The sequence below is a fragment of the Lepidochelys kempii genome, chromosome 2 (genome assembly GCF_965140265.1).
Source record: "Lepidochelys kempii isolate rLepKem1 chromosome 2, rLepKem1.hap2, whole genome shotgun sequence".
Lineage (NCBI taxonomy): Eukaryota > Metazoa > Chordata > Testudines > Cheloniidae > Lepidochelys > Lepidochelys kempii.
This window is the reverse complement of record NC_133257.1, coordinates 11934608-11961750: the sequence shown is the minus strand read 5'-3', so window position 1 is coordinate 11961750 and position 27143 is coordinate 11934608. Positions and strand designations below refer to the sequence as shown.

Here is a 27143-nt window from a genome sequence, read left to right as displayed (position 1 = left end):
CAACTGTCTGAGCAGGAAGCCGGGGGGGTTCAGATCTCCAGTAATTCCGTGTGTGGGTGTGTGTACACACGCTTTGTTTGTTTCCTGAGATGCCTTGTCCACTCTTGACAAATGTGTATACAAAACCCCAAAGGTCATTAGATTCCATTCTGGAATAACATAGGACCAAATTCCTTCTGTGAACAACCTCAAGCCGTTGTGCAAGAGTAGTTCATCGTCAAAAATTCACTCCTTACCGGACATGCCAAACCTGCGAAAAAAAAATTGCTTGTAGGTTGTTGTTTGTTTGGCTTGTTGCTTCTTTTTGATCGGCTCCTGGCAAGCAGGGGCAAGGCGGGGAAAGAGTCAGGAGTGCACAGCGGGCCCACCGCAGTCCCAGACTGCATGCTGGGAGGATCTAGCCACATAGAGTGTTGGCATTCTTAGGGATTGGCTTGTTTTGGCCTTGTTTTGAAATGGGATTAGCTTGATTTTGGGCTTATTGTGAAAGTCGGGGTGCTTATTTACCGCATGAAAGTTGGCAACTGTGTTCCTTACTTCCTGCCTGAATTTGTCTAGCTTCAGCTTCCAGCCACTGGACTGTGTTATACCTTTTCCTGCTAGACTGAAGAGCGTGTTATTAAATATTTGTTCCCCATGAATGTACTTATAGACTGTGACTAAGTTGTCCCTTAACCTTCTCTGTGTTCAGCTGAATAGATGGAGCTCCTTGAGTCTATCACTGTAAAGCAGGTTTTCTAATCCTTTAACACAGGCTGGCAGCTGCAGGCACAAGAGGTGTAGGAACTGCCACCAGCAGTCCAAGTTTGCTCCTGGCTTCACCATTCATAATGCTGCCACCTAACTCCAGTGGAGAAGGAGAGCTGCTTAGAGCCATCACAGAGCCTTTTTCCTTAATGCTCCAGTAAGGACTGATGGTGACTCAAGTGAGAACACTTCTCCCATCAAAGCAGGACACACACCTCTTCTCCGCCTGGATTGCCATGTAGGGAAGGATGCTGGTTTTTAAACCTATCATTCTGAGCAGTATTTATTGTATTTTGTTCCTGTTGCACTTAATCCCTGTGAGAGGATACCACAACCAGGACACGGTTCAAAGCTGCCTGGCTGTCATGTGATCCAGCAGGAGAGTTAAAGGAAGGGTGTGTTCTCTTTCCAGTGGCTGGGACAGGCAAGGGCAAAACCTGTGGGGACTTCAGCCCGCATTTGCTGGGTGTTACTCGTGGGCTTTGGGTGTCTGAATAATTGTGCCCTGAGAAGAGAGTCTGAACTGGACTCGGGCATGACACTGGTACTGAGATACAATCCCCCTGTGGCCTCTGGCAAGATTTGTAACTGTACTTAGCAGTTCTGCATCAGCCTCTTTGCCAGCAAACAGTAGAAGGAGGCAAATTTGGATTAAGGAGAGGTGATGAGAAAGTCATTCTCTCTCCTGCTGTTCATGGGACTGTGGCACTCTGTGCTTCAAAGCAGCACCCTGAAACCCCCATATTCACCACTGTCATATAATTACGATATGTTTTGTACAAAGTATGGCTTGTATCATTTTACAAGGCTTGATCTGTTGAATATTAATATCCGGTTGGATCATATGTACTCTCATTGTATGGGAAGTTATGACATTTTCATAGAATTGTAGAAGACGAGGGTTGAAAGATACCTCAGGAGGTCATCTAGTCCAACCCCCTGCTCAAAGCAGGACCAACCCCAACTAAATCATCCCAGCCAGGGCTTTGTCAAGCCGGGCCTTAAAAACCTCTAAGGATGGAGATTCCACCTCCTCCCCAGGTAACCCATTCCAGTGCTTCACCACCCTCCTACTGAAATAGTTTTTCCTAATATCCAACCTAGACCTCCCCCACCGCAACTTGAGACCATTGCTCCTTGTTCTGTCATCTGCCACCAGTGAGAACAGCCAAGCTCCATCCTCTTTGGAATCCCCCATCAGGTAGTTGAAGGCTGCTATGAAATCCCCCCTCATTCTTCTCTTCTGCAGACTAAATAACCCCAGTTCCCTCAGCCTCTCCTCAGAAGTCATGTGTTCCAGCCCCCTAATCATGTTTGTTGCCCTCCTCTGGACTCTCTCCAATTTGTCTACATCCTTTCTGTAGTGGGGGGGGGGGGGGCAAAAATGGACGCAATACTCGAGATGTGGCCTCACCAGTGCTGCATAGAGGAGAATAATCACTTCCCTCGATCTTCTGGCAATGCTCCTACTAATACAGCCCAATATGCCATTAGCTTTGTTGGTAACAAGGGCACCCTGTTGACTCATATCCAGCTTCTCTTCCACTGTAATATCCAGGTCATTTTCGCACTCTGCACTTGTCCTTCTTGAATCTCATCAGATTTCTTTTGGCCCAATCCTCCAATTTGTCTAGGTCACTCTGAACCCTATCCCTACCCTGCAGCATATCTACCTCTCCCCCCAATTTAGCGTCATCCACAAACTTGTGAGGATGCAGTCCATCCCGTTGTCCAGATCATTAATGAAGATGTTGAACAAAAACGGCCCCAGGACCGACCCTTGGGGCACTTTGCTTGATACCGGCTGCCAACTAGACATTGAGCTGTTGATCCCAAAGATCTAGCTAGCTTTATATCCACCTTATAGTCCATTCATCCAATCCATACTTCTTTAACTTGCTGGCAAGAATACTGTGGGAGACTGTGTCAAAAGTTTTGCTAAAGTCAAGGTATATCACGTTCACCGCTTTCCCCATATCCACAGAGCCAGTTATCTCATCATAGAAGGCAATCAGGCTGGTCAGGCATGACTTGCCCTTGGTGAATCCATGTTGACTGTTCCTGATTACCTTCCTCTCCTCCAAGTGCTTCAAAATGGATTCCTTGAGGACCTGCTCCATGATTTTTCCAGGGACTGAGGTGAGGCTGACCGGTCTGTAGTTCCCCGATTCTCCTTCTTCCCTTTTTTAAAGATGGGCACTACATTTGCTTTTTTCCAATCATCTGGGACCTCCCCTGATCACCACAAGTTTTCAAAGATAATGGCCAACGGCTCTGCAGTCACATCAGCCAACTCCCTCAGCACCCTTGGGTGCATTGGATCCGGCCCCATGGACTTGTGCATGTCCAGCTTTTCTAAATAGTCCTTAACCTGTTCCTTCACCACTGATGGCTGCTTACCTCCTCTGCATACTATGCTGCCCAGTGCAGCAGTCTGGGAGCTGCCCTTGTCTGTTAACACCAAGGCAAAAAAAACATTGAGTACTTCAGCTTTTCCTGCATCATCTGTCACTGTGTTGCCTCTCCCATTCAGTAAGGGTCTCACACTTTCCCTGACCTTCTTCTTGTTGCTAACATACCTGTAGAAACCCTTCTTGTTACTCTTCACATCCCTTGCTAGCTGCAACTCCAATTGTGTTTCGGCCTTCCTCATTACACCTCTGCATGCTCAAGCAATATTTTTATACTCCTCCCTAGTCATCTGTTCAAGTTTCCACTTCTTGTAAGCTTCATTTTTGTGTTAAGCTCACCAAAGATTTCTCTGTTAAGCCAAGCTGGTCGCCTGCCACATTTGCTATGTTTTGCTATGTGTGTGTTACTGAAGTATGTTGTGAGCTTCGGAACACCCAAAACCAGCCTTTCAGGTGCAACAATGGAGGAGCCAGACATGCTGATGGCCTGTTAAAGGAGTCCACACTTCCAACGACTATCCTAGAAGCTGTATACTATAAAGACTTCTCAGAGATAGCATGTAGACAATGGAGACTGCTTGACTCATGTCATAGCCAAGGATCTTTCCAGCAAGCTGTAAGAAACTATAAAAAGGGAAGTGACATCATCACTTGGCCTTTCTCCCACCAAAACTCATCACTTGAAAAAAAGTCTGGAGAACAAAGCCTGAACTGGGGAGGTGGTCCCAGGCTGGAAAGGCAAATCCCAGCTTGTGTATGAAGGAACTATACCATCAGGGTGAGACATTACTTGATTCAAATCCTGTCTAGTTTATAGAACTCAGATTGTGATTTTACTTTTATTTCTAAGGTAACCAACTTTGATCTATATGCTTACTACTTATAATCACTTAAAATCTATCTTTCTGTAGTTAATACATCTGTGTTATATTTTACCTTAAACAGTGCCTTTTGGCTGAAGTGCTTGAGAAATCTGTTCAGTGTATAAAAGCGGGTGCATACTCTCTCCACTTTGAGGGTGGGGTGGACTGGGTAATAAACTTACACTGGTCAGGCTTCTGACCAGGACAGGATGGTACAGCCCTGGGGTCCTAGGCTGGGGAGCTGTGGGTTTTGGCTGGAGCCTCTCTATTGTTAGTTCATGAGTGGCTATGGAGAAGCACTCATGTAACTCAGCTGGGTGTGTCCCTGCCTGTTGATGGCTGTGTAAGTGCAATACTTGGAGAGGCTGACAGCTTGTCACAGCATCACAGTGTGAGATGGAGCATAGGTTGGTATGCCAGAGGGCTCAGCTGTACCCCAGTTCCAGGTTGCACTGAATACACCCTGCGGCTGAATACACCCTGTGCCAAATTCAATACAGGAGCTTCAGCTGATTTGCCCTGAAGCTGCACCTGCTGGCTCACTGAAGTGGAATGGATGAGAATCTAGCATGGAGGAGTTTGGCACTCTGTCCACAGAGTAAGATCAGTCAGAGAATAGTGTTAAGTTGAGATATCCTGTGCCACTTGCCTTTTGGCCTGGAAGTCCAGGAAGACCATTTAATCCATCCTTGCCAGGTGATCCCTAAACAAGAGAAAATTATCAGCTGTGGGAGACCACTTACGTTCAGACCATTTTAAACCAGGACTCTTTTAGCATCCAGCTGATAGGAGATACATATGACCTCATTGTGCTCTCTTTTATGCTGGTTTTAAGAACAAGCAGAATCAGCCCCATTGTTTCTTTGCTGAGTTTTTACATTTCTGTTCTATTTTCCATCTGAATCACAGGAAAACATCCTGTGTTCCCTAGGCCAATGAGGCATCTCCTATCCAATAAACCAGTCTTGGTAAATGGCCACTGGATGTCACTGTTGCTGCAGAAAAAGAACAGCAAGCACCTTAGAGACTATAAATAAATTGGTTCTTAAATAAGTTTGGAGATGGTATCTTTACTCATCGGTTCCCACTCTCTTCTGCCTCCAAGGATAAAATAGTCTGTCTCCTTCTTTAAGTGTCAGCAATTTATTAACCATACAATCTATCAAATCGACGTGAAAGCACCAGTTAGCAGAATCATCATGACAATGATTGTCTAATGTATTAGAAAGGTAGGAAAGAATCTTGTCTTAACACAGCCACTGAAGAACCTCACAAATTGTGGGAGTGCCTATTAAAGCCAATTATATCCTAGTTGATCTGCCCTGGCATTAAACACCCAAAGGAAATTGCTTTGCTGTTCTAAGATGGAGATTTTGCTTCAGTTCACATGCCTGGTTTGGAAAGCTTGTGGTTTTAAAGAACTGCATGTTGCAATAATTTGGGGGGAGTAATAAAAAAAAGGATTGCCTGAATGTATTCTTGTACTGAAATCCCAAAGTACGTGTATGACAGATTCTTGCTTCAGCCAGCAGAGGTGTTTGAATCCAGGATTTCTCTTGCTAAAAGTATAAGTCTCTAGTGCATGAGAAGGAAGTCTCCAACTGTACCAGACTCATTAACCTTTTATGTGGATAAGCTACTAGAAAGAGGGTGTGAGTTAGACATGCACAGTCATAGAAGATGGAAATGAAAGCAGCAATTCAGAACTTACAGCTGGTCCTGGCAGTCCAGTTTTACCAGAAACACCAATTTCTCCAGGCAATCCCTAGAAACAAAACCACAGTAGGGAACTGTTAGCATTCAGGCCTTTGCAATGCAGTGACATTCCGCTACTACAGTTTACCGACTTCCGCTCAGATAGATCAGCACAACTTGCCCCCTCACAAAGGCCTGTTTCTACTTTGGGAACTAGGAGTAGTTGTAAACGTGGGTGTATATATGCCTGAGGGGATTCAGCCCCCCCAAATAAAAAAGTCTGCGCACAATATTTTAAAATTCTGCAAAATTCTGTATAATTTTATTAGTCAAAGTACAACTATTTGCTGACAAGTATTTTGAAATAAAATACCAAAATAATTGAAAATGGTGTGATTATATTGTTACTGTGTTATTTTGACAAAATAAAAGTATGCAGAATTTTGCAGAATTTTAAAATTTTTAATTTTTTGATGCAGAATTTCCTCAAGAGTACCAAGGTTCTGTGTGGCACAATCTGGGTGTGGGCAGCATGTTTGGAGGTCCTGGGGGTGGGATCTGGATACACAGGAGCTTGTTGGGGGCTCTGGGTGCAGGGGGAATGGGACTCTGCAGGAGAGTCTAGGTGAAGGTGGTTAGGGCTCAGCGGGGGGGGTTGTCTAGGTGTGGGGGATTCAGTGTGGGGGAGTGGGGCTTGGTGGGGTGGGGGTCAGGGTGCATCTCATTGGGGCTCAGTGGAGTGGGGGTGTAAGTGTAGGGGGCTCCTGATGCAGGTGGTGAGGCTCAGGGAGGTGGAGGTTTGGGGGCAGGGGCTCCTCATGCAGGGCGTGAGGCTTGTCAGGGTGAGGTTTGGTGGGGGGTTCTGGGTACGAGGGGTTCCCGCTGCTGTGGGGGTTCAACGGAGGGGTTCCAGATGCAGACGCAGGTGAGGCTTGGAGGGGGGTTTGTGAGGAGAGGAGTCCAGATGCACAGGGGTTGGGAGGACGGGGAGCTGCTCCCTTTACAGTGACTCCTCCCTCCCGTAGGCTGAGGAGTGATGGGGCCAGGAGGTCGGGAAAGGGTCACTGTACAGGGAGCTGCTCCCCATCTGCCCAACCCCTGTGCATTTGGATTCTCCCCCCTCCCCCCCCTGCACCAAACCCCTCCTGCCAAGACTCACTCCCTGCACCCAGACTCCCCGGCCAATCCCCCAGTGCCCCATTGTGCAGAGCTTCCTGCACCTGGGGAAGGTTTCTAGGGGTTGATCTGACCCAGCCCTGGCTGCTCCGTGCAGGGGAGAGCGAGAGGGAACTGATCCCTCATCCTCCTTCTCTTCCCTCCCCTCATCATGCAGCTGGGACTGACGTCCCCGGGTGACCATGGCATCCCCGGTCTCCTCTCCCCCCCACCCCACCCTTGACTTACCTCTCCCCCGGCTGCTTTGGGTGCCCGAACAGATGGGCCCATGCTGCCGGGGAGAGGTGAGTGAGCACTGATGCAGCTGCTCTTTGATTCCCCACAGAACCCATTTTTCTGTCGGGAAGCAACGAGACTCTTCAGGGGGAAGTGCTTCTGTGCACGTGCAGTTGCACAGAACTTCGCCAGGAGTAAGTGCAGAGGAGCCATCACATGAAGTCAACCAGTGCTTCAGAATGAGGAAGCGTGAGCATGAATATGTCCTAGCCAAAGGCCTGATCTGACTCCCACTGAAGCCAAGGGCAAAGCTCCCACTGAAGTCTACGGAAGCGGGCCTGAGCCTTAGTTACTTCAGAATGCCGTTTCTGACCTTTTACAACCAAACAAAGAAAAACGTAAGCATGTTTCCTTACTGGAGCACCAGGAGGGCCAGCAACACCAGGAGGCCCGATTGGACCCTGCAAGGAAAGAAAGAAAGAAAAATGTTTTATCAAACCCAGTGACATCCCATCTAGAGCGTGAAAGGAGCAATCTTCCACTGGGCACAGGGTGTTCTGCTCCCTATAGCTGATTCTAATCACACGCAACACCGACCCTTATTTGAAAAAAGAGGACAGATGCCAGAAGTGAGCTCCCTGGGAGCCTGTACTCATGAGCAGAACAGAATCACCAGCTTTGCACAGGCAGCCTCTTAAGCCACTAACTACTCTCCCTGCAAGGTGAACTCCAGACCTGTCCCTGATGCAAGAAATGAGTGAGACTCAGGCAATCAAGGCTATCTCGCAAGGCAGAGCCTGTCCAGTGAAACATTCTAGCCACAGTAAACCTAATTTAATCCCGATTAAGGTTGTTTCAAAGAGAAGCTAAGGAGCAAGTAGTTTACCTCCAACACCAGATTTCTGAAATAAATAATGAATGAGACAGGGTTAGCTGGATTTTTTAAAAATGTGATTCTACCTATATGCCTTCAAATGACTAGACCTGATACAATAGGTCCGATATTTTAAAACAAAAACTCCACACCTGCAGTTTTGCCCATTGGCCCTGTCATTTGAGTAGTAAATTGTCAACACAAAAATGGTGTACAAAGTGGTCTCAGTGTGTTAAACAAGTTGGAGATGGAAATGCCCTATCTTTTCAACTGTGCCCACGCTCGATTGCCTGCAGTATAGCAGCAATTGCTTTGGCCAGTCTGGTTTTAACTGGCTCAGGTAATAGGCATTACACCACTTCCCTTGGGAAAATATTTCCGACATTATAACCCTCACTGTAGCAATGAGATTTGCTCACAGGCTCAAAGGCTGAAGGCAACATTATAATCATGTAGTCTGGCCACCTGCACATTGCAGGCCACTGAACCTCACCCACCCACTCCTGTAATACACCCCTAACCTCCGGCTGAGTTACTGAAGGCTTCAAATCTTGATGTAAAGACTTTCAGTTACAGAGAATCGACCATTTACTCTAGTCCAAACCAACAAGTGACCCGTGCCCTACACTGCAGAGGAAGGCAAAAAACCCCAGGGTCTCTGCCAATCTGACCTGGGGGAAAACTCCTTCCTGACCCCAAATATGGCAATCAGTTAGACCCTGAGCATGTGGCTGAGACCCACCAACCAGACATCTAGGAAAGAATTCTCTGTAGTAACTCAGAGCCTGCCCCAGCTAGTGTCCCAACATTAGCCTTTGGGGATATTTGCTAATAGCAGTCGCGGAGGGCCATATGCCATTGTAAGCAACCTCATCAGACCATCCCCCATTAACTTATTATCACAGGGCATTTCCTCAGCTACGTGGTGTGCCACACTATCTAGCCTGTTTCTGTCACCTCACAGTCCTAAACACATCCAGGTTGCTTTCCTTTCACCACATGTATCTTATTCCTCTGCACTTTTACACACAGAACAGAACAGTGGCATCTTCTAACCTGAGCTTTCCCTGTACCCTCACAGCTCACCTTTTGAGCTCTCCCTCTAAGCTTCCTCTTGCTTCCTATTTCTTCTACTTATATCCTCCCAATTACATCATTAGCCCAGTAATTACCACCCAGGTGCTCATAATCTGCTAACAGAAAGTATTCCTTTGCTCACAGCTGAGCCTGCGGCAGCATCAGTAAACAGAGCATTGTTGCTAGCACTCTGTTAGGTATCAAGCGCTTCTTGAAACAAGTTAGGGTCTTTTGCTTTCACTGCTCCCCTCGGAAAGCTGTCCCAGAACGTCACTCCTCTGATGGTTAGAAACTTTTGTCTAATTTCAAGCCTCAACTTGTTGGTCGCCAGATGATATCCATTTGTTCTTGTGCCAATGCTGGCTCTTAACTTAAATATGCTTGAGCTGGTAAGAATGCTGGCCAACACTGTCAAACTCAGATGCCTAAAGTTAGACACCAACTTCCGTAATTAGGCACCTAAAGAAGTAGCGTGATTTTCAGAGGTGGGGAGGCCCCTGCTCAGGAGGGAAAGGGATGTGGGTCTCTGCTCGGAGAGAGAGGTAACGGCTAGAGGGCTGAGACCTGACGGGGCATCCCATGAGCAAACCAGGGAGGGGGTCAAAGGTGTATATACCCCAAAATTGCAGTACTGGGTCCCTTCAGCACGCACTGAAGACCTAGGATGGGATTGCTCATGTGCTTAAAGTTAAGCATGTGTTAAAAAGCTTTGGTGGATTGGGGCCTAAACAAATAAAGTGGGAAGAAAGGCAAGAAAAGTGACTGGGAAGTCAAATGTAGCCTGCCTGTCTCTGGTTAGCACCACAGCTCTATTTACTTTCAGTTTTCCAGCAGGGTTTTGTAGAGAGTGCTGAGGCGTATATTTTGGAAGTGCCCTGTATAAAGAATTAAATGGAACTGGAGACAGACCGAAGAACAAAAATGACAAGTCAGCACTTTGGCCAACAAATCCTAGCAGTGTTACTATTCAATATCACAGGTCACGGACCAAGGTTATACTTGTTCTTTTTGAAGGAAGAGGTGAGAGAGGGAAAAAGAGGAGACGGCAGCAGCGAGAATGAAGGATGAGGCGCTGGTGGTGACTCGGCCTTTCAGATAAGGTAGCAGGCATATGAAATTACAACTTTAGAATACATGGAAGAACAGGGAGTTGAAAAATTGTCAGCATCTTACCAGTAGAGGGGGCAAAGTAATCAGGAATGGGATCAGTTGAGACTCACTGACCTTGCTGCAGTTCTGTACCTTATACAGCAACTCAGGCTAGCATAGATATGAGGCCATCACCACCATAACATTATTATTATTCAGAGCGAGCCTGAGGTGCGTGCAGAACTTGACAATCATATGGGAGACCAGGAGCAGAGTCTCTAGGCAATACCGACATCAGTTGGCATGATCTAAGGTTAAGCAAGAAGTCCTGCTCAGGAGAGTTGTAATTGCACATGGCTCCAACAGACTCCCCTGCACTGCGGGTCTCTGCAGCCAGAAAGCGCTCCCCTCAAACTGGACTGTGCTAGTCAGGAAGAGGCCACAGCCAGGACAACTTGCACCTAGCTATGCTAGTGAGAGAATCAAGGCCAAGAAGGAACAGTGTAAATCAGCCCAGTGAAAGAGATAAAGCAACAGGTACTGTTGAGACAATCAGTGATGACTGTGGAAGGACACTTAGAACATGGGAAGTGAAGGGACTGGTATTAAAGAAGGCAGGAAGCTTGGAGTTGGAGGCAGAGACAAAGGTGTTGATCCCATTCCTGCAGAAGCCAATGACACATGGAAACAGGAGGATTAGGCCCATTGTGAGCAGACAGGAGAGAGGAAGAGGTCAGTGATGGACTGGCCTGAGATGGTTGGAATGCTGAAACCAGCCTGACCTGCAGTTTGCTTGGCTGGGCACAATTAAAATTATTCCTATATAGTGTTTTTGAAAGGCCTGTCAGAAGAGATGCATTTTACGGAGGAATTTGAACAAAGAGAGGGGATGGCAGTGGCAAACAAGCAAGGCAGAGAGCCCTCAACATGGCACTGTGTGGACGAAGGCTCAGAGACAGGAATGCAAGGAGGTGTTAAAGAAGGGAGTCTTGTGAGGTGCAGAGGCGGGAGGTTGCATGAGAGGAAAAAAATATTTTTTTAATTGCAATTACTCAGTGGCTTTGAGCTTCTGCTCACTCTGAACTAAATATAAATTAGTTCTGATTTCTATGAAAAACAAACTCTACCAGGTATTTAAATAGTGGGAAACATAGGAGCTGCCAGACTGGATTAGACTCATGGGCTGTCTAGTCCTGTACCGTGTCTAAGACAGTAGCCTGCACCAGATGCTACAGAAGATGGTGAAAGAAATCCCACAGAAGGCAGATGTGGAATATCTGCCCACTGGGGAGTTTCATCCTAACCCCTAATAGTCAGAGCCTGACTTAAACCTGAAGCATAAGGTATTATATCCATTCCCAAGGTCTTTATTAATTATTATTATTATTATTATTTATTTACTATGGCAACTTTGGATATTCTTGCTATCCACATAAACATCTAATCCCCCTCTGAATCTTGCCAAGTTCTTGGCCTCAACAACACCATGTAGCAATGAGTTTCACATTCTAAGCATGCTTATTGGTACTATTAATAATTCAATTGCAAACTTTTTCTATCACAACCATCATGACACATCCTAAAGCAGGCTGATTATGCACAAACACAAGACTGATTCACCTACATAGGTGCAGGCATGTGCAATCTACAAAACTGCACCCTGGTGGGACAACTATGCTGGCGGAGGCCTCCTCAGGGGGAAGGAAGCTTTAATTTATATTGCCAGGGCTCCCTGGGAGATTCACTGAATGAGAACACCTTCTGGACAGCCCCTGCAGCCAGCTTTCTGGGCAACGCTGCCAGCTCTAGAGCAAAGGAGTCGTTTACCACTACATCTCCTGCTCCTGGCAGATTTATTGCCACCAGGGGTATGCCGGCTTGGTTGCCCTAACTGATCAGAGCCAATAGATAGAAAGTGCCATGGTCACACACACAGAACCTGCAGAAATCTGTCATGTCCTTGTCCCCTTTAAAGTCTTTTCTGCTGTGATGCTTATAGCAAATCAATTTGACTTGTATACAAATTGCCTATGGTTGTTCCCCTTCCCCTGACTTCTGCCTGTTCTTAGAACCTGAGCACTCTGAAGTAGAGACTGTTCTTGAATCTGTGAAAAGGACCTACCCCATAGTGGGCACCGCCACAAAGAATTGTAATACATCAGCTATATTTTACCCCTAACATTTTACCCAAGCCAATCAGATCCTGCCATATGTCTTCTATATATCTCTTGTTGCTGATAATCAAGATTAAAGTAGAAATTGGTTTTACTGATGACCACTTTTAGTGATCATTCAATTGTACAGAACAAAACCCACTTTCCAAAAGCCAGTTCCCCGTGCTGTCCCTTTTAAATTCTGATCTGGGAGAGGGGAGGACACTGAGTTATAAGGGTCTTTCACTTTGATTTTGTTTGATTTCTTTTTTTCCAAAGGCCCAAACCATTTCACACCTTTCCGAGTGTCACTTAGCTGCAAAACACTTTACAGCTTGTGGGAGGTAGAACAAATTATACCCTGGCTGACCAGCCTCAGCATTAAAAGGCAAGAGAGTTATTTCCGTTTTTTTAATGTAACTGATGTGGGAAGTTCGATCCTCTTTGAATCTGGATACAACCGCTACCCACATCTCTTTATCATGGTGGAATGAGATTTCCTTTATGCAGCAATTTATGTTGATATAACTTTTTCTTTACATAGTATCAAGAGATAAGGGGAGGCAGAGCAATCTAGTAGAGCATAGAACAAAGCCAGGAGAACTGGGTTCTATTCCCAGTTTTGCGAGTGTGACTTCTTGTGTGGCCTTAAGCAATTTACTGCCATGCTCTGTGCCTCAGTTTCCCCATTTGTTAAATGACGATGAAGCCTGCCTCACAGGAATTTTGAGAGGCTGAATTCATGTTTTTAAAGTGAGAGGAGACCATCCCATGAAAGAGGCTATAAAAAAAGTGAAGCATTCCCATCCAGTTACCCTTGCACAGGAACTGTGCACACAAACCTTAACAGTGGTTAAGGCTCTTGTGAGCGTTCCTCATGCACCTAAAGTCAAAATATCAAAAACATTCACAGAACAACGAAAAGTTCTGAAAAAAATCAGTTTTGAAACACTGAATGAAAAATTTCTACATTTTTGATCAAATGAAAATGTTTCAACATTTCTGAACATTTTTTAAAATTTTGAACTGGCCTTTTGAAACATTTTTTTTTCCAAATGTTGATTCAAGCTGAAATATTTTGTTCAGACTTTCCCAATGGAAGTCAGAAAATTTTGAGACAACCACATTCTTCAATGGCAGGTTTCAGAGTAGAAGCCATGTTAGTCTGTATTCGCAAAAAAAAAAAAAAAAGGAGGACTTGTGGCACCATAGAGACTAACCAATTTATTTGAGCATAAGCTTTTGTGAGCTACAGCTCACTTCATCGGATGCATTCAGTGGAAAATACAGTGGGGAGATTTATATACACAGAGAACATGAAACAATGGGTGTTACCATACACACTGTAGTGAGAGTGATCACTTAAGGTGAGCTATTACCAGCAGGGAGGGCGGGGGGACCTTTTGTAGTGATAATCAAGGTGGGCCATTTCCAGCAGTTGGCAACAGCTCAAGCCATTTACAACACACACTTTGCTTCTCTACAAAAGAAAAAGGACACTAAACTATCTAAACTACTACATGCCACAAGGGGCCACAACAGTGGTTCCCTTAATCCACCCAGCAATATTGTTAATCTATCCAGCTATACCCTTAGCCCAGCAGAAAAATCTGTCCTACCTCGGGGCCTCTCCTTCTGCCCCTCCACCCCCATGAACATGATACAGTTCTGTGATGACCTAGAATCCTATTTTTGACGTCTCTGACTCAAGGAATATTTCCAACACACCTCCGAACAACATACTAACTCACAGAGACCTTCCTACCAAGACTACAAAAAGAAGTATTCTGGGTGGACTCCTCCTGAAGGTCGAAACAACAGACTGGACTTCTACATAGAGTGCGTCTGCCGATGTGCACAGGCTGAAATTGTGGAAAAGCAGCATCACTTCCCCCATAACCTCAGCCATGCAGAACACAATGCCATCCACAGCCTCAGAAACAACTCTGACATCATAATCAAAAAGGCTGACAAAGGAGGTGCTGTTGTCATCATGAATAGGTCGGAATATGAACAAGAGGCTGCTAGGCAGCTCTCCAACACCACTTTCTACAAGCCATTACCCTCTGATCCCACTGAGGGTTACCAAAAGAAACTACAGCATTTGCTCAAGAAACTCCCTGAAAAAGCACAAGATCAAATCCGCACAGACACACCCCTGGAACTCCGACTTGGGGTATTCTATCTGCTAGCCAAGATCCATAAACCTGGAATTCCTGGATGCCCCATCATCTCAGGCATTGGCACCCTGACAGCAGGAATGTCTGGCTACGTAGACTCCCTCCTTAGTCCCTACGCTACCAGCACTCCCAGCTACCTTCGAGACACCACTGACTTCCTGAGGAAACTACAATCCATCGGTGATCTTCCTGAAAACACCATCCTGGCCATTATGGATGTAGAAGCCCTCTACACCAACATTCCACACAAAGATGGACTACAAGCCGTCAAGAACACTATCCCCGATAATGTCACGGCAAACTTGGCAGCTGAACTTTGTGACTTTGTCTTCACCCATAACTATTTCACATTTGGAGACAATGTATACCTTTAAATCAGCAGCACTGCTATGGGTACCCGCATGGCCCCACAGTATGCCAACATTTTTATGGCTGACTTAGAACAGCGCTTCCTCAGCTCTCGTCTCATAAGGCCCCTACTCTACTTGCACTACATTGATGACATCTTCATCATCTGGACTCATGGAAAAGAAGCCCTTGAGGAATTCCACCATGATTTCAACAATTTCCATCCCACCATCAACCTCAGCCTGGACCAGTCCACACAAGAGATCCACTTCCTGGACGCTACAGTGCTAATAAGCGATGATCACATAAATACCACCCTATACCGGAAACCTACTGACCGCTCTTCCTACCTACCTGCCTCCAGCTTTCACCCTGACCACACCACACGATCCATTGTCTACAGCCAAGCTCTGTGATACAACCGCATTTGTTCCAACCCCTCAGACAGAGACAAACACCTACAAGATCTCTATCAAGCATTCTTAGACCTACAATACCCACCTGCTGAAGTGAAGAAACAGATTGACAGAGCGAGAAGAGTACCCAGAAGTCACCTACTACAGGACAGGCCCAACAAAGAAAATAACAGAACGCCACTAGCCATTACCTTTAGCCCCAAACTGAAACCTCTCCAACGCATCATCAAGGATCTACGACCTATCCTGAAGGACGACCCATCACTCTCACAGATCTTGGGAGACAGGCCAGTCCTAGCCTACAGACAGCCCCCCAACCTGAAGCAAATACTCACCAGCAACCCATACCACACAACAGAACCACTAACCCAGGAACCTATCCTTGCAACAAAGCCTGATGCCAACTGTGTCCACATATCTATTCAGGGGACACCATCATAGGGCCTAATCACATCAGCCACACTATCAGAGGCTCGTTCGCCTGCACATCCACCAATGTGATATATGCCATCATGTGCCAGCAATGCCCCTCTGCCATGTACATTGGTCAAACTGGACAGTCTCTATGTAAAAGAATAAATGGACACAAAACAGACGTCAAGAATTATAACGTTCGAAAACCAGTTGGAGAACACTTCAATGTCTTTGGTCACTTGATTACAGACTAGAAGTTGCAATTCTTCAACAAAAAAACTTCAAAAACAGACTCCAATGAGAGACTGCTGAATTGTAATTAATTTGCAAACTGGATACAATTAAATTAGGCTTGAATAGAGATTGGGAGTGGATGGGTCATTACAGAAAGTAAAACTATTTCCCTTGTTTATTCCCCCCCCCCCCCCCCACACACACACACACTGTTCCTCAGATGTTTTTGTCAACTGCTGGAAATGGCCGACCTTGATTATCACTACAAAAGGTTTGTCCCTCCCCCCCCCCGCTCTCCTGCTGGTAATCGCTCACCTTAAGTGATCACTCTCATTACAGTGTGTATGGTAACACCAATTGTTTCATGCTCTCTATGTATATAAATCTCCCCACTGTATTTTCCACTGAATGCATCTGATGAAGTGAGCTGTAGCTCACGAAAGCTTATGCTCAAATAAATTGGTTAGTCTCTAAGGTGCCACAAGTACTCCCATTCTTCAATGGGAAAATGTTTTGGTTAAAGAATTTCAACCAGCTCTCTTTCTACGGAAATTAACATAGGGACTCTTCTCCATGCTTAAGAATTTAATTCAGGTGTCTGAAGGCTTTTGAAACCTGACATTCTCCATAATCAGAAGGATGGTTTGCCTTGTGACTTCCCAGTTGGGTACCAGAGATGAGATGATGGGGGATGTGTCCTCCTTTTATGATCTGTCTTGTTTCAAAGGTTGTCAGAGAAAGGGAAATTTATTCTCAATGTTCATGGGTTACTTCTCACAGTCTCATCAACCACAATATGAGGTTCTCCTTCCCCATAGGAAGGTCTGTGAATGCAAACAGAGCACTAGGTTCTTTGGCCTGAGCTCACTGTTCTGTAAAGGATTGGGGAAGAGGTCAATGGGTGCACCATTCAGGTGCATATGAGGATATAATGACTCCTCCAGAGAACTGACATTGGAAATGAAGCTGCACAGATGTAGCTCACATATTGCATGCTGCTGTCCAAAGCCACTTGTACCATTAGAAATGCTTAATCCGTACAACAAAGATGGCAATGCATGTTTATTTAGGCAGCTCATAGACTCTTGTAAATCAAGAGAATACGCCATCATGATCATCTAGTCTGACCTCCTGCACATTGCAGGCTACTGAACCTCATCCACCCACTCCTGTAATAGGTCCATAACTTCTGGCTGAGTTACTGAAGTTCTCAAATCTTGATGTAAGGACTTTCAGTTGCAGAGAATCCACCATTTACTCTAGTCCAAACCAGCTAGTATCCCATGCCCCACACTGCAGAGGAAGGCAAAAAAATCCAGTGTCTCTGCCAATCTGACCTAAGTGAAAATTCCTTCCCAACCTTAAATAGGGTGCATCATTTAGACCCTGAGCATGTGGGTGAGACCCACCAGCAGGGGTGAAAGTAACTTAAAGGATTTACAGGTATGCTGGAGTCCTGAGGGGGCGTGGCCTCAACCGGAAGAGGCGTGGCCTCAATCGGAAGAGGGTGTGCCCTTAAATCAAGATTTAAAGGCCCCAGGGTGCTGGCTGTGGCTGGGAGCCCCAGGGCCTTCAAATCACCCCAGAGCTAGCAGCTGCAGAGGCAGCTGAGAGCCCTAGGGCTCGGGGCGAATTAAAGGGCCCAGGACTCCGGCTGCTGTGGAGCTCCGGACCCTTTAAATCACCGCGGGAGCCATGCCGCTGCTACCCCGGGGCTTGAGCAGCGGGGCTTGGGTGGCGCTTTAAAGGGCACTGGGCTCCCTGCAGCGGCCGGAACCCTGGGCCCGTTAAATCACTGCCGGAGCCCTACCGCCGCTCTCCGGCGGTGATTTAAAGGGCCTGGGGCTCCCCAGAGTGGCAGGTGCACTGGGCCCTTTAAATCCCCCCTTGAGCTGGGCTCCGGCAGGGATTTAAAGGGCCAGGGGCTTCGACCGCTGTGGGGAGCCCTGGGCTCTTTAAAGCACCACACGAACCCTGCTGCTTGAGCTCTGGTGGCGCTTTAAAGGGCCCGGGGCTCCCCACAGAAGCCGGAGCCCCGGGCCCTTTAAATCACCGCCGGGGAAGCCGGACAGGTCTGGTACGCCGTACCGGACCATACTGGCTTACTTTCACCTCTGCCCACCAGCCAGACACTGGGAAAGAATTCTCTGTAGTAACTCAGAGCCCTCCCCTTCTAGTGTCCCATCTCTGGCCGTTGCTGATATTTGTCATTGTAGGCACTCTCTTCATACCAGCCCATCCATAAACTCATCAAGCTCAGTCTTTAAAAAAATTAGGGTTTTTTTGCCCCACTGGGCTACTCCTCTGATGGTTAGAAACTATCTAATTTCTAGCCTAAACATACTGGTGGCAAGTTTATATCCATTTGTTCTTGTGCCACCATTGGCTCTTAACTTAAATAACTCCTCTCCCTCCCTGGCGTTTATTCCTCTGATGTACTTATAGAGGGCAATCATATCTACCATCAGCCTTCATTTGTTTAAGCAAACAAGCCAAGCTCTGTTAGGTTCTCCATTCCTTTGATCCATATAACACTTAATCCATATAACAAAGATTGCAGTGCATGTTTTTTAGGCAGCTCATCAGTTTATGAGTGAGACAAGCATTGAGGCCAGGCAGAATTATTTGGCTGCTGATATAATGCTAATAAAATACATAGCACTAATGCGAATAGGCCTTTTTCAGCTCCAACTTCTATATTTGTCCTTACTCATCTGCAGGGCCATTCACAGCCATTTAACCTCTGAAATTTCATCTCTTGTTATATCTGCACTAGTTCCATCTGGCAGCCTCATCTCAGGGCTTGACTTCACATATAGCACCTCAGCTGCAGAACCTACCGAAGGGATGGGAGAGCTTCTCCTGTCACTGTAGTTAATCCACCTTCCTGAGAGGTGGTAGTTATGTTGAGGGGGAAAAGCTCTCCCACCAACACAGTGAAATCTTCATGCAGGGTTAGGTCGGTAAGTCTACACAAGTCTACTCTACAGCTCTATATTAATATAACTGCGTCGTTCAGGGGTGCGGATTTCATAGGTGCTGGAACTAGAGGTGCTGGGGGTACTGCCGTACCCCTTGGCTTGAAGTGGTTTCCATCAGATACAGGGTTTACAGTTTGGTTCAATGGCTCTCAGCACCCCCACTATCAAAATTGTTCCAGGGCCCCGGTGGATTTTTCACCCCCCTGAGCAACATAGTTATATCAATATAGATCTGTAGTGTAGACTTGGCTTCAGTCTCCCATTCTCTCCTCTGTCTGGCCTTCACTATTGTTGTACCAAGATCCCCAATCCTTTTCACAATGCACCTCAAAACTCCCCTTTTCTACTATGCTTGCTACAACCAGCTGACATATGAACAGCCGCCCCTTTGGGGTCCTTCCACCTGTTCTTCACCTCTCTTCTAGCCTGCTGCTCACACCTCCTTACACTAACATTTTCAGTGCTGGACTTTTGATGAATGCTGCATTACAATACTAAATTGTATTCTCCGCTCAAATCCTGTTTTGTAAACCAAGAGAATAGTAAAAGGATATAGAAAATGACTGTTGGCAACACTGAAAATCAAGGCCCTAAGGGCCAGTAGTCGTGTACATTTAACTTGCATGGCTTTTTAATCATTTTAAGTGCTTGCTGCATCATTCATAATGGACCAGGTCTCTAGTTATTAAGCCAAGTGGCATGATAACTGGAGCACCAACGTTTCTGAACAAAAATTACTGATAACCTCCGGAGGCCATAAGAATGCAGAGGCTTTGTACATTGCAGTTTCTCACTGAGACGATCTTCTTTTCAGAAAAAGACTGTGTTTGCTTAATTTTGTATCTTAGCATAAGGCACAGCCTGGGATTTCTTATGTTTATTGATGAACAAGCTTAATTTCTTCTTTTTGTTGTTTTTAATGGTTTTTATTCAGTCAGTGCAACAAATGAAAACAACATAAAACATTCATCAGGGTTTTTTGGCTTCAATGCTATTAGTAAACTAACAGGCTCCAGATTTATTTTTTCTCCCTTTCCCTGTTTCAGTTCTTATCAAAGATGGTCCTACGCCAATCCCCCCACTTCAAGCACCTTTGGGAGAGTTTGGATTCAGATGTGAGCTTTGCAGTTCAGGCACATCTCTGATTTTTACACAACCCCTTACTAAAGTCTTACCTGGTAAACAGGACTTTAAGAACTCAGCACATTCCAGGGTTTATACTCAAGGTCTCTTTAAAAAGGCAAACAGAAATCAGGAGTGCTCTGGACCTAAGTGGGAGTCTACACTAGATTCCAGATTCCAACAACTGTCAGTACCCAGTTCTGTACCCAGATTCCGAACCCAGATCTGTACCCAGATTCCAGCAACTGTCAGTAATGCAGCTGATTGCACTGGTGTTAAGCTACGAGTGTAGATGGGTTCAGGTGTTTTTATCACGGTGCCAAACAAATCTACTCAGAGCAGGGAGAAAAACTGCCTCGGTTTATCTACATTAGCTCTTCTCCTACTGGTAGTCTGTGCTAGTCTACACAAGCTCTTATACCATTGCTAGTGCTTGCTGAAATACAAATATTAATTTTGCTTAAATAGATAAGACAGATGTAGCAGGCATGCACACAATAGCAGCTCATACACAACGGGGTCTGGCTGAAAAAAATTCCACATTCTCAAAATTAACAAGCTTTTTGGTTGAAATGTTGATGGAAAAAGAGGGGCATTGTTGTCACAAAAGCGCTATCCTATTTTTCGACCAGCTCTTCACACAAGCTGAGAAGTGCCATGTATTTTGTGGAGGGAAGGATGTTATCACAGGCACTGGTGTCTTCCCATAGTCTTTTCTCAATGTGTCACAGGATCTTTCCCTTCCTCCTGGACAGCCATCAGAGACGGGCAGGGAGGACAAGAACTGCTGCGAGGTATTCTGCTGCCCCAAGTGAATTTAACTTACATTCAGTACACCCCGTCTCCTCCTAGACACAAATCATTCTCATTCAGTGCCCCTAGATAAAGACACACACTCCAGTTCAACCCACTCATGTCCTGCAGCACGTGTGAAAATGTGCTGTTATCCCATTATTGTGTCTGTCCTGTGCTCTACCCCAAGTCCAACGGGGTCTATACTACTATATCGAAGCTCTGGCAACCGATGCACTGGGGGTCGATTTAGCGGGTCTAGTGAAGACCCGCCAAATCAACCGCAGATCGCCCTCTGGTCGACCCCGGTACTCCACCCCAAATGAGAAGAGTAAAGTAAGTCGATGGGGGAGTGTCTTCCATCGACTCAGCGTGGTGTAGACACCACAGTAAGTTGACCTAAGCTACGTCAACTCCAGTTACATAATTCACATAGCTGGAGTAGCGTAACTTAGGTCGACTTACTGCGGTAGTGTAGACATAGTCGAATTTTGTGTAGAATTTAGAGCAGAAGGCAGAACCTGAGACTGTTCTTTTAGGACCTCGTCTGAGACATTCTCTTTTCCTCTTGAATATTCCCTGAATCCATGCACTGGTTTACTTAAAAGACAATAAAGTAGCAATGCTAAAAAAAATTCCCATAAAAACCTGATATTAAAAAGTGCTATAAGGTGGAAGGTGCTTTTATTATGACCAGATTTGAAGCTCTTTTTATCCAATGTATCTGACAGTCTGCAGTCACATGCACAGCTCAGGGTGCTGTTACAAGAACATGCATAATTTCCTTTATTCTTAAAGTTAATATACCTGGAGGAACAGCAAATGGTCAGTCAATTTAAAAATCCCTTGATGGCACTGGAGTTTTCTCTCTTTCTGATTAGCATAAAATTTGCAAGCTTTGTTTTGCTAGTGCCAAGGGAAAAGCTGCTTAATGCTAAATCAGCAACCTTTTTCATCATTAACATTGAAATAGCGTCACAAAAGTATATAAAAAACACTGCAGAGCTTCAGTTAAAGTAGAATTATGTTCATTGTGTAATCATTAATTATTGATTAATTCAGAGGCAGATATCTGGAACTGTATTTTTTTTTTTAAAATTGGGTTGTTCATAATGTCCATAACACTCAACAGGAAGTTTTAATGTCATCCAGGGTTGCAAAGAAACCTTTAAAATGTGTTTGAAAATACATTAATACATTCGCATTCCAGGCAGCTGCTGAACAACTGGTTAACCAGATGCTGCAGAATGAAATGAATCCCGAAAAGCACAGACATTGCAAAAAGCAGAACCTAAATGGCAGAGTTCTAAATTGGATGTAATGGGCTTCACCTGAACCAATTTAGCAAACCATCGGATTTTGTCTGTGATGGCTTTCACAGTCATCTTAACACCTTAATACAGAACATTCGCTATAGAATCCATTTCTTGCTGATGTCTCCTAGTAACAAGAGCAGTACTTGCCAGGGGAAATAAAATAAGTATCAGCAAAGCAAAAACAACCAACAGCTAACCGTGTCTTATTCACCGTATATATCACCCATCACTGTAGAATCTAGACCCTTCTGTGTTTGAAAGTTTAACTGATTGTAGAGCTAAAATCCCCAATCTTAAGACTGATAATGAATTATTAAAAAGGGGGTGAATGTATTGTTATATTCTCTCCTGGGTACTTTACTGGGGTGTGTGGTCACAAATGGATTGAGAGGGTTTGTGACCATCCTCCCTTTCCTCACGGCGAGAAGAGAATGGATGTTGTAACAGGGCAGCCACCTCCTGAGAGCTTCCTCATGGCCAGCAGGAGCTCTGCAGTACCCTGGCTCAGATTCCCTCCTCTTCAGGACTCTTTAATAAACTCCACACAGGCTTTCTTGCTGCTAATACCCCTGCCAGGGCCCATTTAATAACAGAAATAATTCAAAACAATCCTTGAAGTCCCCAAATGAAATCCATCACTAAAGCTCATACACAGCTCAGGTGACTTTAGCTAGTCCTGGACCTCTTCTGTCCCAGTCTGCTCTGTATTGAGCACTCAGCACCTAGGCTGGTTTCCCTGGAGTACTGTTCTCCTATAGAGCCTGGTTCAGGGCCTCCCAAAGGAGGCGGCCCCTGCGGTTCCTCCCCCAGACTGATCTCTCTCAGCACTTACATAAGGCCTAGGTGTCCTTTAACTTGTCCGCTGACTCCTTTAGTCCCATCTCCCCAAGGCGGGAAGCAGGTAATTAATTAGGGCATAGGTGGAGTTGGCCCCATCGCCCTTTAAAGGAGCCACTCATGCTGTGACAAGTTCCCAAAGCATTTTTCTGTTGCTAGATGGGGTCACAATGTAAACAGTTGCGAATCACTGCCCCCTTAGATCATCTAGCATTGCTTACAAAAGCAGCTGGAAAGGAAATGAGAGTTGGAGGCACCAAGCATCAATGTGGTTCCCGTGGAGGGCATATGACACCCCATCCTAGAGTCAACGGGGCCAAATTCTGCCTTAATGTACTGCTCATGCAACCCCACTGACCCCTGCAGTGGTCAGAATCTGGCCCAGTATCCTTAGACCAATGGTCTATGAGAGTACAGACCCAAGAGTGGGACTCTCCCTTGCTCTGGAGAACACTGAACTGCAAACACATCCTGTTAAAGGAAGTTCTGTCTCTCTCTTCTTTATCCATCCTCCTCCCCTTCCTCCTCTCAAGGAAAATTGAACCCCAAAGACCTCCTGGGGATGTGCCACCTGACCAATAACAAAGCAAGGTTAAACAGCCCCTTCCCATGCTGCATTGTCAGGGTGTCTTTCTGCAATGATCAATTTGCACAGTCAGTAATTAGCTGAGATGCTGCCCTAAGTACTGTAAACCGAGAGGCTCCCACCCTGGGAAGAGTGATGTAAAAGTGATGTCCAGAGAATGCCCTGGTAGATACACAGTTCAGGTACCTCGTGAGAGAGTGTTAAGGATAATTAAAGTGAATGCGAGACACTGGGCCTGGCTCTCCTCACTCAGACTGGTGTAAATCAGGAATAACTCCATTCATGCTCCTGGAGTTACACCACTGTAAAACTGGTGTAAAGAAAAGGAGAATCAGTGCCACTCATTGTATGTAGCACAGCTGTCTGACTGAGGGCTTCTTAGAACAAATGTTAGTCATACAGTTGTGTCCCTTTTTACCAAAACTCTATCACGTCTGGTTTTATTGCCATTGTGTTTCTAAGGAAGAAAGCATAACCGTCACTCACCCGAGGTCCAGGCAAGCCATCGAGTCCTGGGAGCCCAGCTTCACCCTTCTTGCCCTGTGCAGTCAAGAGAAAATCAGACATTACAAACCAGCAGCAGAGATGGCTTCTGACTTAGTCCAGAATCTCTCTTTCAAACACACATGGACCAGCTAAGAAGTGTGAACAGTTAGAATTCGCAGGCCAGATTCTGCCCAGAGTTTGTGCACACAGCTCCCAATGATTCCCCTGAGTCTGTAAAGTTCTAAACTATGCTAAAATTGCACTGCCAAATTGAGATCTGCTCTGGAAAACAGGGCAAAGCCACAACTGAGCTGGAGTACTAGGACACCGGTGCTATGGTAGAGGTCTGTCTGTAAGCAGATTAAATTCCCTTGAATTAAAACTCAGCCCCATAATGCGAAGACAGGAAAGCCTGGTTTATGGTCATGTTCAACCAGTTCATCTGCACAGTAGTGGAAAAGGTTAATGATTGTTGGCTAGGCACCCACCTCCCCATACCTACCTCCCCATACCCCCTAGTGCACATAAGAGGAGGGCAATCTTATGTACTAAGCATCATGGCCTTTTCTCCACCTCAGAGCCAGCTACTAAGTTTGGGAATTTGATCAGTTCCTTCTACAGGGATGAAGAAACTAACGGGGGAGCAATGGCTGTAGCCAAGACTGTTATGGAAAAGCCAATTAGATACTAAAACCAGTCCTGATTATAATCAGCCTTGGGAGATGGGCTCACTTCTGGGGCCTCTACCCCACCCTGTTTCTACCATAGGTTTTTTTTCCAATTACTGAAGAGTTCATACATTCAGCAAAAAACCAACCAAACAAAAAGCCAAACACTTTATCTACGAATGCAAGTGCTTAATATCAAAGATTCCGATTAGAAAAACAATAGCACTCCAGTGACCCCACAGTTAAATAGAAAGTTGACCTGTGAAAGGCTAAGATCTGTTTAAACAAACACATTGTATTGATACAGTTGGTTCTGAGCCAAAATTTCCCCTCTTCCCACTGTTTTGCATGGAGTTGTGTGCGAGCTGTCTGCTCTCTCATCTTAGAGGTGCAGGAAACAATGAAGGGAAAAAACGCAGACAAGAAATGGAAGATGGGATGGATCAGCAATGAAAGCTACCTCTTGGAAGTCAGAAAGTGTAGGGGAAAAGTGAGAACTGCAAAAAACCAAGCAGAGTTGGGCCTTGCAAAGGAAATTAAAACTAATAGTAAAAGGTTCTATAGCCTTATAAATAAAAAGAAAACAAGGAAAGATGTGGGACTGCTAAACTCTGATGATAATCTAGGCATGACCCAATACCTAAACAAATACTTTGTTTCAGTTTTTAATAAGGGCAATGAAGACCTTAGAGGCAGTGGCATGGTAGCTGATGGAAATGAGAATATGGAATTAGAAATTACCACACCCAAGATGGAAGTCAAACTCAAACAGCTCAATGGAACCAAATCAGGGGGCACAGATAATCTCTATCCAAGAATGTTAAAGGAACTGACACATGAAATTGCAAGCCCAATAGCAAGAATTTCGAATGAATCCATAAACTCAGGGGTTGTACCCTATGACTGGAGAATTGCCAATAGAGTACCTATTTCTAAGAAAGGGAAAAGAAGTGATGCAGGAAACTAAAGGCCCATTAGTTTGTCCTCAACTGTATGTAAGGTCTTGGAACAAATTGTGAAAGAGAAAGTAAATAAGGACATAGAGGTCAGTGGTAATTGGGATAAAATACAACATGATTTTACAAAAGGTAGATCATGCCAGACCAACCTGATCCTTCTTTGAGAAGAAACTGATTTTTTAGACAAAGGGAATGCAGTAGATCTAATCTACCTGGATTTCAGTAAGGCATTTGATACAGTCCCAAGTGGGAAAATATTAGTTACATTGGAGAAGATGGGGATTAATATGAGAGTTGAAAAGCAGATAAGGAACTAGTTAAAGGGGAGACTACAATGGGTCATACTGAAAGGTGTCCCTCCAGCCTTACAGTTCATTTCTAGTGGAGTTCCTCAGGGATCGGTGTTAGGACCAGTCTTACCTAATATTTTCATTAATGATCTTGGCACAACAAGTGGGAGTGTGCTAATAAAATTTGCAGATAGTACAAAGTTGGGTGGTATTGCCAATACCGACAAGGACCAGAATATCATACTAAGAGGATCTGGATAACTTTGAAAACTGGAGTAATAACAATGGGATGAAATTTAATAGTGCCAAGTGCAATATCAGGCACACAGAGACTAATAACAAGAACTTTTGCTATAAACTGGGGACTTAATCAGTTAGAAGCAACAGAGGAAGAGAAAGACCTGGGTGTATTGGTTGATCATAGGATGACTATGAGCCACCAATGCAATGAGATTGTGAAAAAGGCTAATTCAATCCTAGGATGCATCAAGTGAGGTATTTGCAGTAGAGAAAAGGAAGCGTTATTACCATTACACAAGGCACTGGTGAGACCTCATCTGGAATACTGTGTGCAATTCTAGTGTCCCATGTTTAACAAAGATGAATTCAAACTGGAACAGGTGCAGAGAAGGGATATTAGGATGATCTGAGGAATGGAGAACCTACCTTATGAGAGGAGACTCAAGAAGCTTGGTTTGTTTAGCCTAAACAAACGAATGCTGAGGGGTGATCTGATTGCTTTCTATCAATACATCAGAGGGATAAATAGCAGGGAGGGAGAGGAGTTATTTAAGTTAAGCGCCAATGTGGACAGAAGAACAAAAGGCTATAAACTGGCCATCAACAAGTTTAGGCTTGTAATTAGACAAAGATTTCTCACCATCAGAGAAGTGAAGTTCTGAAACAGCCTTCCAAGGGGAGCAGTGGGGGCAAAAAACCTAACTGGCTTCAAGACTGATCTTGATAAGTTTATGGAGGGGATGATATGAGACTGCCTATAATGGCATGTAGCCAATCTGTGACTGATAAGGGCAAATATCCCCAATGGTGGGTAATGGGACACTAGATGGGGAAGGCTCTGAGTTACTACAGAGAACTCTTTCTGAGGTGTCTGGCTATTGGATCCTGAGCATTTTGGCAAGATCCAATTGACCGCCATATTTGGAGTTGGGAAGGAATTTTCCTTCAGGGCAGAGTGGCAGAGACCCTGGAG

At 45.2% G+C, this 27143-nt stretch overlaps 1 protein-coding gene across 1 annotated transcript in view; it reads right to left on the bottom strand.

Annotated features, from left to right (window-relative positions):
- Positions 1 to 4625: 4625 nt before the first annotated feature.
- LOC140907965 (collagen alpha-1(XXII) chain-like) overlaps positions 4626 to 27143 on the bottom strand; it is a 249917-nt gene continuing 227399 nt past the window's right edge. Inside the window, exons 23-26 of the mRNA XM_073335053.1 lie at positions 24014 to 24067; positions 7525 to 7569; positions 5733 to 5786; positions 4626 to 4724 (exon numbers count right to left, since the gene is read on the bottom strand). Of these exons, the coding sequence (XP_073191154.1) occupies positions 4626 to 4724; positions 5733 to 5786; positions 7525 to 7569; positions 24014 to 24067 (252 nt within the window). The remainder of the gene's footprint in view (positions 4725 to 5732; positions 5787 to 7524; positions 7570 to 24013; positions 24068 to 27143) is intronic.